The sequence below is a fragment of the Hemitrygon akajei genome, chromosome 31, assembly GCF_048418815.1.
Source record: "Hemitrygon akajei chromosome 31, sHemAka1.3, whole genome shotgun sequence".
NCBI lineage: Eukaryota > Metazoa > Chordata > Chondrichthyes > Myliobatiformes > Dasyatidae > Hemitrygon > Hemitrygon akajei.
In genome coordinates this window covers 7,384,599-7,397,114 of record NC_133154.1, presented here as the reverse complement: position 1 = coordinate 7,397,114, position 12,516 = coordinate 7,384,599, and the positions used below count along the sequence as shown (strand labels likewise).

At 46.4% G+C, this 12,516-nt stretch overlaps 1 protein-coding gene across 4 annotated transcripts in view; it reads left to right on the top strand.

The window, feature by feature from the left end:
- The window catches only part of scaf1 (SR-related CTD-associated factor 1), a 70,016-nt gene that overhangs the window by 39,552 nt on the left and 17,948 nt on the right, over positions 1 to 12,516 (top strand). For all 4 annotated transcript variants that reach the window (XM_073034106.1, XM_073034105.1, XM_073034103.1 and 1 more), the window contains 2 exons: positions 1,219 to 1,355; positions 5,661 to 9,698. In XM_073034106.1, the coding sequence (XP_072890207.1) occupies positions 1,219 to 1,355; positions 5,661 to 9,698 (4,175 nt within the window). The remainder of the gene's footprint in view (positions 1 to 1,218; positions 1,356 to 5,660; positions 9,699 to 12,516) is intronic.

Sequence of the window (12,516 nt, the reverse complement as noted above, 5' to 3'; positions counted from 1 at the left end):
GATGCAATTTACAGACTGGTGTGTCTGTGGACCAGGGCTGAGGGGTGAGCCACAGACACCTGAGAAGCCAGTGCTCACAACGATTGAAGCAACATTCAATAGCGCACTGATGATGTCACTTTGACTGGTGACCAGATGTTTGTGACTTAACTTCCAGGCTCGGCGAACAACCCTACAAACGAAAAGCCATAATTTCTTAAATCATTCAGTCATTTCTGGGCTGGATGTAGATATGAAAATTGGGACACGCTTGACATATGGGGTGATTTGAATACTCAACTTCCCTTTCTATAGCACAGGTTATACAGATCCATAGATCAACCTGTGAAAACGATGACAAAATGGGTTGACAGGATACAGCGGGAAATGCTTTTTCCCTTGGGGAAGTTCAAAACGAGGTTGCGCACCTTAAAATCAGAGTCCAGTCATTCAGGGATAATGTCTGCTAGCAACTGTTAAATGTTGATCTCTGTGGATAGGAAAGGCTTATGGACCTAGGTTCCAATGGAAAATGTCAGACTAAGATTGAGGGATTTCTTTTTCAATTTAGTAATGACAATGGAGCCATGATAGAGAGATGAGTTACAGTGTTGATCAGCTGCGGTGGCTTGGCAGTGCTGAACAGAGTGGTCGCCTTCTACTCCTGTGGCTCTGATGTCTGGCCAGCTCAGTGCTGGGTGATACCTCAGTCCCGTCCAGCATAAGGAAATAGATTTCCGTCATTACCCAGTAGTAAGATGCAAGGTCAAGAACTGTCTGTCTGCAGCTGAGTATGATGGGTAAGGTTAACACAGCACCACACTCACAAAATGCTGGAGGAACTCAGCATGTCAGGCAATGTCTATGGAATAAATATTGGGGGGAGAAAAGAGGATTGCTAGAAGGTGATAAGTGAAGTCTGGTGGGTTGAAAAGATAAAGTGCTGGAAAAGGATGAATCTGTTTGGAGAGTGGACCATAGGAGAAAGGGGAAGAGGGGGGAACCTAGAAGGAGGTGATAGGAAGGTGAGATAAGAGGCCATAGTGGGGAATAGAAGAACAGGAGAGAGGGAGGGAAATTTTTACTGGAAGGAATAAATCGATGTTCATTGCCATCAGGTTGGAGGCTACCCAGACGAAATATAAGGTTAACATAGCTTGCTTTCACGTGGCTGAGGTCCGTTCGAGTAAAAACTCAACATGTTGCATGCATTTCTTTGATGTATGTGCTCCTATCTAGTGGCAGGTTAGAGCCAGAACACACAGAGGAGACAACAGATTTGCAAGAAGATGGTGTTTCCAGTCTTGGCATCCGTTTTGTACGTCACCCCGGGCTTATTGTTAAGAGAGATCGGACCTGGCGATATAACAAGTCAGGTGGGAAAATGTTCCTTTTTTCTCTGTGCATGTGTATCTCACTCTCACGTTCTCTTTTACTCCCTCTCAGCACAGGCTGCAGTTAAGGTTTGAATATTTAATGTATGGTAAGATTTTTTTTTTAAGCTGCCTATTACTCTCCTGACGATTAGGGCAGCAATGAAGTTCCTCCATCTCTGACGGTGTTCACAGATTCCTTCATCGTGTCAGTAGATTCCTCTCGGTTTTCACTACTGTCAGTCATGCAAGTCCTGGTGTCAACCTGAAATTATTAACCTGCTCAGTTGAGGAAAAACACCAGAGACATGAAATTACCTCTGAAACGGTTTTTATTCAGAGAGGAGTTCGCAGCCCTACGCACTTCGGGCGTAAGGTAGCCAACTCCCAATTTGTCGGTTTACAAAGGTCATACATATACCCAAAAGCAGGGTACTACATTCGCAAATACGGTTACCGATTCAAATCCATCAATTGATTGGCTATTGCATAGCTAAGCACGCAAAATACTCGGAATAAGCATAGACGCAAGCGTAATACTTTGAATGGGAATGGACGCACGCAAAACACTCAATGGGTATATAGCTCAAAATACTTTGCCGAACACATTGTCTTGTGATCGCAAGGTTCCTCTTCTTTGTGGTTGCCACATGCTGTCTGGAATCTTATTTTAGCTACCTCTTCCCAGTTCTATTACACTTCCCCAATGACATATCCTTTCCCTGATCCTGTCTATATATTTTGCTACACTTACTCCTCGCCCATCCCTTCTACACGTACCCCTTACCCTCTTCACATTCTCACAGGTGGAGACTCAGGAATACCGTCACACTCAGATGTAGAAGGATTCTTCATTGCTGTTTCAGTAACAATTTTTTTTTTGTCCAGTCAGGGTTGTTAGCCCTGAGCTAAACCTCTGAACTTGGGCGACCAGTGGACCACTCTTAGCCTCTACACTTTGAGCCCTGACTTCAGCCAACACAGCTCTCCGGTCATTGAGGCACGCAAGCCCCCAGACCACGACAAGGTCATGGTCCTCTTGCAGGACATTAAGATACTTACACTATAATTCCGTGTTGTAAACATTATACTTAATATTTTTGCACCATTCCTTAATTCTTACTTTTAGAGTATTACCTGTTAATTTCTTTATTGGTTTAAGGTAGTCATGAGCATTCTTCAAATGTCTAACGTGTATGATCGTCATTGTTTATATAAAAAGAACATTTTAATATCTGTTCCCTGTGTTTACTTGGCTACTTATTCTGGCTAAACATGTAGCCATTGTGGGAGTCAATGGAAAGGGATTTTTATTTTTCAAATTATTTTTCCTGTTGTATAATCATACACTCAGTGGCCACTTCATTAGGCATGGAAGTGGAACCCGGCATGGTCTTTTACTGCTACAGGGCTCATCCACTTCAAGGTTCAACGTGTTGTTCATTCAAAGATGCTCTTCTGCACATCACTGTTGGTTATTTGAGTTACTGTCAGCTTGAACCAGTCTGGCCGTTCTCCACCGACCTCTCTCATTAACGAGGCACTTTCACCCACAGAACTGCTGCTCATTAGATGTTTTTTTCGTTTCTGCACCATTCACTGTAAACTCTAGAGACTGTTGTGTGTGAAAATTGCCCTGCCTAGCATCAACAGTCCAAATGTGGTCTCTGAGATCACATTTCTTCAACATTCTGAAGTGTGGTCTGAACAACAACTGAACCTCTTGACTATGTCTGCATGCTTTTATGCATTGAGTTGCTGCCACATGATTGGCTGATTAGATATTTATATTAACGAGCAGGTGTACCTGATAAAGTGGCCACTGATTGTAATTACCAGCAGGTTTTTACCTGTAATTACCAGACCCCTCCAGAACGAGGGGTCACAGTTTAAAGATAAAGGGGAAGCTGTTTAGGACCGAGATGAGGAAAAACTTCTTCACACAGAGAGTGGTGAATCTGTGGAATTCTCTGCCACAGGAAACAGTTGAGGCCGGTTCATTGGCTATATTTAAGAGGAAGTTAGATATGGCCCTTGTGGCTAAAGGGATCAGGGGGTATGGAGAGAAAGCAGGTACAGGGTTTTGAGTTGGATGATCAGCCATGATCATACTGAATGGCGGTGCAGGCTTGAAGGGCCGAATGACCTACTCCTGCACCTATTTTCTATGTTTCTATGTTTACTTGGGTGCTTTCTCTGGCTAAACACGTGGTCGTTGTCGGAGACTATGGAAAGGGAATTTTAGTTATTAAATATCATATGCTAGAAAAAGTCAAGTAGCCTGAAAGAAAATCAAAGTTGAATTCATGGTCTAAACTTTCTGTTTAGCAGTGTAACTAGGGATTTAGCAATGTAGTGTAAATCCTGACTCAGGTGAGACTCAGTTTGCTCTTCGTTCTATTGTTCTTCAGTATTAAATAACTTAGTTATTTAATCTTGTAGGTTATTTATTTATTTAGAGGTGCCGCACAGAGTTGGCCCTTTGAGTTGCACCGCCCCAGCAAACCCCGACAACCCCAGTTTAACCCTAACCTAATCACTAGCTTGTGTTGTAAATGGCTTATGTCACATGCCCCATGTTTTATCGTGCCACAGTGTCCAGGCAATTTAATACTCTTAAAATGAGGTTCCCCTTCTGGTGTAAGGCTGGAACTTTTGACCACTTAGCCATCGTGTACTGGATGAATTCTAGTTTCAAAGCAGTAAGCATCTTTTTTTTTAGTACAATAGGTCCACTTGGTTTTTGAGTTATCCAACCCAATTCTATTTATTTATTTAGTGATACAGGACGGAGTAGGTCCTTCCAGTCCTTTGAGCCACACCACCCCATCAACCCCACAACCCCCAATTAACCTAACCTAATCATGGTACAATTTACAATGACGAGTTAACCTACTCGGTACATCGTTGGATTGTGAGAGGAAACTGGAGCACCCAGGGAAAACCCGCACATTCCGTGGCGAGGACGTACAGAGGCTCCTTGCAGAAGACGGCGGAATGGAACTGCGATGCCCCAAGCTGTAATAGAGTCGCGCTATCTGCCGCACTACTGTGGCGCCCTCTAGTCCAGAAACAGCGTATATTGTTTTAGGGTAAGGTATCAGCCACTCAAGATTGAAATTCCCTCAGAAACCTTTGGCAAGACCAATAAAATTCAAATGAAAATTACGCTTGAAGGGATAGATCAAGAAAGTGGAATTTTAAACAAAGATCAGATTAGCTGCAATCCTGTTGAACCCCACAGTTGGTATGAAGGTCCGAGTGACTACTCCTCTTGTAATCACTGGGGTCTCCATAGTGTAGCGGATAGCACAGTGTTTTTACAGCTGCAAAGTTCAGGGTTCAGTTTCAGTGCTGCCTTTACGGAGTTTGTAATGTTCTCCCCGGGACCACTTGCCTTTCCTCCGGGTACTCCCAGTTTCCTCCTACTGTCAGTTAGCAGGTTAATTTTTCTGTAATTAGGCTAGTGTTTAATAGGTGGGTTGCTGGGCCAAAAGTACTTGTTCTGCGCTGCCTCTAAGTAAATAAAATTTAAATTTAAAAAATAGGAATAGTTGAGCCTTTGGACAAGAACTTGTGCCCAGGCATTGATAAGCAGATATAAATATATTAGCATTTTTTATGAGGAAAGCTTGGGTGAGTGAGCTAGGGCTATTCTCTTTGGAGCAAAGGAGATGAGAGATGACTTGATCGAGGGGTACAAGGTGTTAAGAGGCTTAGATTGAGTGAACAGCCAGACTTTCCCAGGGTGGAAATGGCTAATACTAGAAATGGAAGTGGCTAAGGTGATTAGAGGAAAGTATAGGAGGGGTGTCAGTGGTAAGTTATTTTTTTATTGCATGGAAAGTGGTGAGTGTGTGGAACACAGTGTCAAGGCTGGTGATAGAGATAGATACATTAGGGACACTTAAGGAACTCCTGGATGATAGACAAATGGAGGGCTGTGTGAGAAGAATTAGATAGAATCTTAAAGAAGGGTAAAAAGTTTGGTACAACATCATGGGCCGAAGGGCCTGTACTGTGCTGTACTGTTCTATGTTCTATGACCTCTGGTGACTCAGTCACCTTACCCAATATATTTCAGAGAAACTGTAGGTGGGCCTTGTACTTGGCAGATACAAAGTCTCTTCGCGACTTGTGACTCCTGCCATCACAGCTGAGCACCACTACAACACAGGAGGCTGGGGCAAACTGCCTCAAGATAAGATTCCTCATTGTTCTATAGAAGCGGTAGAATAGGATTGGGGGATGATGAACCTACTGCGTCTTTTCGGATTGATGCTAAGTTCTTTTTGTTTCTGCTTGCAGTGTCCACTGGCTTTCCATCTCCGTCACAGAGGGTACCGTCTCAGAGCATCGTAAGGGAAGCTTTGCCTTTCAGGAATTGCTTATGCAGTGGTGGACTGTCCAACACAAGAAACAGCGGAAGCCGTTCCATGGAATCCCACGGCATCAAGAAGGTGAACGATGGGTTGGGTCTGTTGGATTCGTACGCTTTGTCACCAGCATCCTTGGACTGCCTGAGGCAAGGGTTGCTGAGAAACATGGGTAATCTGGAGCAAACAGAGACTTTGGGGGACTCGAGAACGAGAAACCCCGATACAAGGACAGAGAAGAGTAACCAGCCAGTGGCTACAGGCTTCAAAGCGTCCGTTTTCTCCCCCGATGTAGACTTGACAATGAAAAGAAGGCTGGATCCATTGGGGGTAGATCTCATTTGCCTATCACAGAGAAGCAACAGGCTCGATGTGCTTGTGAATCCGAGCACAGATCAAAAGCCGATGGCTGATTCTCCTATAAAAAGGCTTGTGGGTACTACCCAGGGCTTGCATCCCGCTGAAGGGGTCAGTTGGGGCCTGGTCCTTGGCAACGGTAGTGGTATCTCAAATGGTCAGCAACGGCCATTAAACGGAGGTGGCTGCTCCAACTCAGGGAACCAACCCAGCTCATCTAGCATGCCTCAAACGTGTGAAAAGACAGAGTCCAGTTCAGTCTCTTGCCACCAGAGCGTCACTAATCGGATTAGTTGTTCTGACAGTCGACTGAGGCCTGAAGCCTATGACCCATTCAATCCAACTGATGAAGAAAATATTAACGGAGAGTTTATAGGTGGTGACTTTTCGCCGAAAGAAAGGACGGGCTTGGACGATGAGGAGGAGGAACCCGAGGAGGACGACGAGGATAAGTATGACCCGTTTGACCCAACGGGTTCCATCGCAAGTTCAAACAACTTGAGCCCAATGGGAGATGACTCCGAAGGTGAGCTGAAAATTGTTAGCGATGCTGGGCTAACCGAGGAGGAAGAGGAGGAGGACTGCATGAGCCCCGAGTACGAGATGGAACGGTCCCCAGAGTCGACGACGTGCGTGTCATCAGATGTGGAGCTACGGCCTGACTGTGGGCATGTGGTCAAGTCAAATCTGGAACCTGACCTCTACAGTTCACCTGAGTGCAGAGACACACAGCCCGAGTCCCACACCAGCTTTACAGAGTTAAGCTCCACAATTGAAGCTGATTCTAAACTTCAGGGTGAGGCTCAGCTTGACTCAATCTCTCAACCAGACTCCAACTCGGTTGACTCAGAAGATGATGTTCAGTCCCAGAATGAACTGATGATAGATGAAACAGCCTGTGCAATGTTTGAAGGCGAAGAGCCAGTGTCATCACCAATGGATTTTAGCTTGATGCATAACCCTGATCCAAAGATGAAAGAAGAGCCTGAGTCATTAAAGGTTATGGAGAAACAGGTCCATCCCTTGGAAGAGGGTGACCCTTGGAAAAGTGAACAAGCGAAGGAACCAAGCCTTAAAGGAAAGATGAGCACTGGTCCCACAGAAACTTCCAAACACAAAGTGGCTTCGGATCTGCAGAATGCACCCAGGTATCAGAAAGACTCTGAAAAGGTGGAGTCTGAGACGGTGGGAACTCACAAATCCCAGAGCCGGTCTGCGGAAAAGATGAGCTCAAGTGGTCGGGTGGGATCAAAGTCGGCATTGAAGCAGCGCTCGAGAGCTGAAGCTGTACGGAAGGATAAATCTGGCAGTAAGGGGCACTCGAAGGCAGAGCACAAAAGCAAGTCCTCTTCTACTTCTAGGTATCACCACAAGTCCCACCGTACTGTGGAGAGAAAAGACAACCTTGTCTTCACAGTGAATGTCTCCAAGTGGCCAGATGATGCACACAAATACGAAGATTCTGAAATAGAAGAAGGTGAAATTGTCCAACAGGATGAAGAAAACTTCAGCCCGGCCAGGACCTTTCGCACTCGGGGGCGGATTTTTGAGCGTCTAAGAGGAGTTGAAGGGGACGATTTTATTTCCCTCCATGCCGACTCTGACGAAGGTGCGTTGCAGATTGACCTGGGTGAAAACTCGACGGAGGGCGGACGGAAGAAATTGGACCGCAGGAGAAAGGTGTCAAATCAGCAGAGGGAGAAGGTGCCAAAACACTCGCGGTCACCAGCAGAATCCAAAGGTCAGTCCGGCTCCCACTCGGAGTCCAGCTCCCGCAGCCGGAAAAAACGCAAGCGGGAACACAAGAAGACCCGATCGAAAGACCGCAAGCGATCCAGGTCCCAGTCGCGTGAGCGCAAAAGGTCTACGTCCCGAAGCAGATTGCGAATCCACCGCAAAAAGTCCCGGTCGAGATCCAGGTCTTGGGAACGAAGGCGGTCAAGCTCCCGATCGCGTCATAAGGTGTCCCGGTCCCGCACCCGTTCCAGAGAGCACCGGAGGTCTAGATCCTGGTCACCCTCCATCAGCACCAGCATGTCGGCCCTGGGCTCCATGAGAGCTTCGGCTGAGAGGTGGAAGGGCCGCCCGCCCCCGTCAAAGGAAAGTGGGTCATTCCACCGTTCCCGCTCGAGCAGCAAGTCCAGGAAAGAAAGGCGCAAGAAGGAGAAACATCGGGAGGTGGAAACCTCGAAGCGCCGAAGGCATTCGAGGTCAAGGTCCAAGGAGAGGTCCCAGAGGGAGAAGAGACAGCCCAGCCCTTCCCCAAGAAGGTCAAAAGAAAAGAACGAGAAAGAGAAGGACAAGAGTAGAGAGAGAAATCCTGTGAGTGAAAAGAAACACGAGAAAACTGCAAAGGGAAGGCGTGACAGCAGGATAGTGGTTCCTCCTTCAATTCAGGAGCTGAACGATGATGACATTCTAATTAAAGCTCGCTCTATTACCAGAACCATTACTGTGAACCCAGGGGAGGCCATGGAAGACCAAGAAGATTCAATGGAAGTGGCAGCCCTCTCCCCGAACCGGGAAGCCATTTATGACTCGGATGAATTGGGTTTTGAGAACAGCTTCTCCGATGTGGAGCCAACTGACCACTTGCAGGAGGGCAGGGTGCCGGGGAAGGGGCCAGACGGCAAGGTTGAGAGGAGGAGTGTTCACGAGAAAAGCCACCGAGCGGGAGAGACTGGTGCCAAGCTGACCAAAGTGAAGGACCGAAAGAGAGCTCACCCGGAGGAGAAGCCTGCCAAGGAGAAGCGAAGGAAGAAGCTGACGGAAGTGCAAAAGGGGCCAGTTGCTTCGGACAGCCTGAAGACTGAGAAGAAGGCTAAAGAGCATTTAATCGGTGGTCAGTCCGCCAAGAAAATCAAGGCACCGTCCAAGGAAAGCAAGCAGCAGGTGCCTCGGAAAGTCAAACTCCAGTCAAAGGTAGCCGTTCTCATCCGGGACGGAGTGAGCTGTGCTGCCTCGATGAAGGAGGACCGCGGGAAGGGGGGAGGTTTAATCGGCGTTAAGTTCAGCCGGGACAGGGAGAGCAGGTCGCCGTTCATGAAGACCGAGGAGAAGGTCCACGACTCGAAGCCCAGCCGGCACCGGGCCGAGAGCTCGGACAGCAAAAGCACTCCGTTGCGGGTAGTGAAGGGGAAAGCCACGGTGAAGCAGCGGTCGGCAGCGAAGAAGGCCAAGGCGGCCAGCGGGAAGGCCAAGGGCTCCGGGAAGAAGAAGAAGGAGGCCAAGGCCAAGATCGCCCTGAAGAAGGCAGCGTCTGATAGCAGCAGCAGCAGCAAAGACTCCAGCCCCTTCAGGAACAAGGAAGAACTGCAGTGGTCTTCCTCGGAGAAATCTGATGACAAGGTGAACCTCCCGAGCCCCGTGAAAGATACGGTGGAGCAGGGACTGTCCCCCCTCTCTCAGATCTCCGAGAGTACCTCCCAACCCCTGGAGCCGGCCTTTGTGCCAAAGGAGCCCCCACAGCACCAGCCTCCTCCACCACCCCTACCACAGCAACCGAAGGATTATCATGAGCACAGCGACACTTCAAAGGTCAACGGAGATAAACCAAGAACACTGAACAAACCACTGTCATGGGACCTCCAGACGGGAGGAGGAATGTTAGCACGTAAGTATTCTTGGCAAGAAGCGTACTCTGTTTTGAAGAAGAAGAGTAGTTGGGGAGGGGTGTTCTCATTGAAGCTTATTGAACGTTGAAGCATCTACTGTGCAAAAGTCTGAAGCACATATACAGTGCTTATAAAAAGTATTCATCCCCCTTGGAAGGTTTCTTGTTTTATTATTTTACAAAATTGAATCACAGTGGATCCAGTTGTTTTTTTTTGACACTGATAGGCAGAAAAGACTCTTTCATGTCAAGGTGAAAACAAATTTCTACAAATTGGCCTAAATTTATTCCAATTAGTAAGCACAAAATAATTTTGTTCCATAGTGGGGAAAAAAGCCTTTCCCCCCTCAATTATTGATTATTTATTTATGTAACACAAAATAATTGATTGCACCCCTTTCAAGTCAGTATTTAGTTGATGTACCTTTGGCAGGATTACAGCCTTGAGTCTGTTTGGATAGGTCTATCATCTTTGCACATCTGAACACTGCAATTTTTCCCCATTCTTCTTTACAAAACTGCTCAAGCTCTGTCAGATTGTATGGGGATCATGAGTGAACAGCTCTTTTTAATTCCAGCCACACAAATTCTCAATTGGATTGAGGTCTGGACTCTGACTTGGCCATTCCAGGACATTAACTTGTTGTTTTTAAACCATTCCCGTGTAGCTTTGGTTTTATACTTGGGGTCATTGTCTTGCTGGAAAACAAATCTTCTCCCAAGTCACAGTTCTCTTGCAGACTGTATCAAGTTTTCCTCCAGGATCTCCCTGTATTTTGTTGCATTCATTTTACCCTCCACCTTCACAAGCCTTCCAGGACCTGCTGCAGTGAAACATCCCCAAGCATGATGTAGCCACGACCATGCTTCACGGTAGGGATGGTGTGTTTTTGATGTGCGGTATTTGGCTTACACCAAACATCGCATTTAGTCAGATGGCTAAAAAGCTTAATTTTGGTTCCATCAGACCATAGAACCTCTTCCTACTGACTTCAGAGTCTCCCACGTGTCTTCTGGCAAACTCTAGCCGAGATTTCATGTGAGTTTTTTTCAACAGTGGCTTTCTCTTTGCCACTCTCCCATAAAGCTGCGACTGGTGAATCACCCGGGCAACAGTTGTTGTACGCGCAGTCTCTCCCATCTCAGCCACTGAAGCTTGTAACTCCTCCAGATTTGTCATAGGTCTCTTGGTGGCCTCACTCACTAACACCCTTCTTGCACAGTCACCCAGTTTTTGAGGACGGCCTGCTCTAAGCAGATTTACAGCTGCGCCATATCTTTTCCATTTCTTGATGATTGACTTAACTGTACTCCAAGGAATGTTCAGTGGCTTTGAAATTTTCCTGCATCCATCCCCTGACTTGTGCTTTTCAATAACTTTTTCCACAAATTGCTTGTTGTGTTCTTTGTCTTCATGGTGTAATTTTTGCCAGGATACTGACTCACCAGCAGTTGGACCTTCCAGATACAGGTGTACTTTTACTACACCTTGACTGCACATAGGTAATTCCCGTTTAACTAGTTAAGTGACTTCCAAAGCCAATTACCTGCACCATTGCTGATTTGGTGTGTCATATTAAAGGGGGTGAATCCTTATGCAATCAATTCTTTTGTGCTTATATTTGTAATTAATTTGGATCACTTTGCAGAGAACTGTTTTCATTTTGACATGAAAGAGTCTTTTTCTGTTGATCAGTGTCAAAAAAGCCAAATGAAATCCACTGTGATTCGATGTTGTACAATAATAAAATATGAAAACTTGTAAGGGAGTGAATACTTTTTATAGGCACTGTATACAGCTGGGGTGTCTAAGACTTTTGCACCGTACTGTATTTGTCAACATAGAGCGGAGAGGGAGTTTGTAAATCTGGCAGGAGCAAAGGATGTTGGGAATGGTGAGGGTGGATGCCACGGAAGGGGTGTGGGACGGGTGCCAGGGTCCAGGTGGGATGGGGTGGTGTGGGTGTAGACACACTCAGCCCTGAGGCACAAGGCGAACAGCTGGTTTATTGATCATTACAGAATGACTCTCTGGTGCTTCCTGCTTTCTCCCCTCTCCCTTCCCCCCCCTTCCCAACCATGATTCCCCTCTCCCTGCCCCCTTCCCACTCACATCCACAATAGAGACCCATATCAGAATCAGGTTTATCATCACTCACATATGTCATGAGATTTGATTTTTTTATTGCAGTAGCTGTACAGTGCAATACATAAAATTACTACAGTACTTCGCAAAGGTCTTAGGCACCTTAGCTATATACACGTGCCTAAGACTTTTGCACAGTACTGTAGATGAAGTGGATGTGGAGAGCAAGTTTATAATAGTGTGGGAGGGAACCACACATAATAGTGTAGGACCAGGGGACACAGCCTCAGAATACAAAGACATACCTTTGGAACAGAGATGAGGATGAATTTCTTGAGACAGAGGGTGGTGAATCTGTGGAATTAATTGCCACAGATGGCTATGGAGGCCAAGTCACTAGGTATATTTAAAGTTTGAGGTAATAGGTTCTTGATTGGTGGGGTTGTCAAGGTTTGTGGGGAGAAGGAGGGAGAGTGAGGCTGAGAGGGATAATAAATCAGCTGTGATGGAATGGTGGAGCAGATTCGATGGTCCTATGTCATATGTGTTACTGCCTGGGTGTCACATGCTGACATTTAGGGCAGCAATGAAGGTCCTCCATCTCTGGTGGTTTTCAGGGCTTCCTTCATCATGTCCTTACCACCCTCTCGGTTTTCACTACTGTTAGTCATGCAAGTCTCTGATGGAAACTCTGGAATATCGTCACACTCAGCTGATGTAGAAGGATTCTTC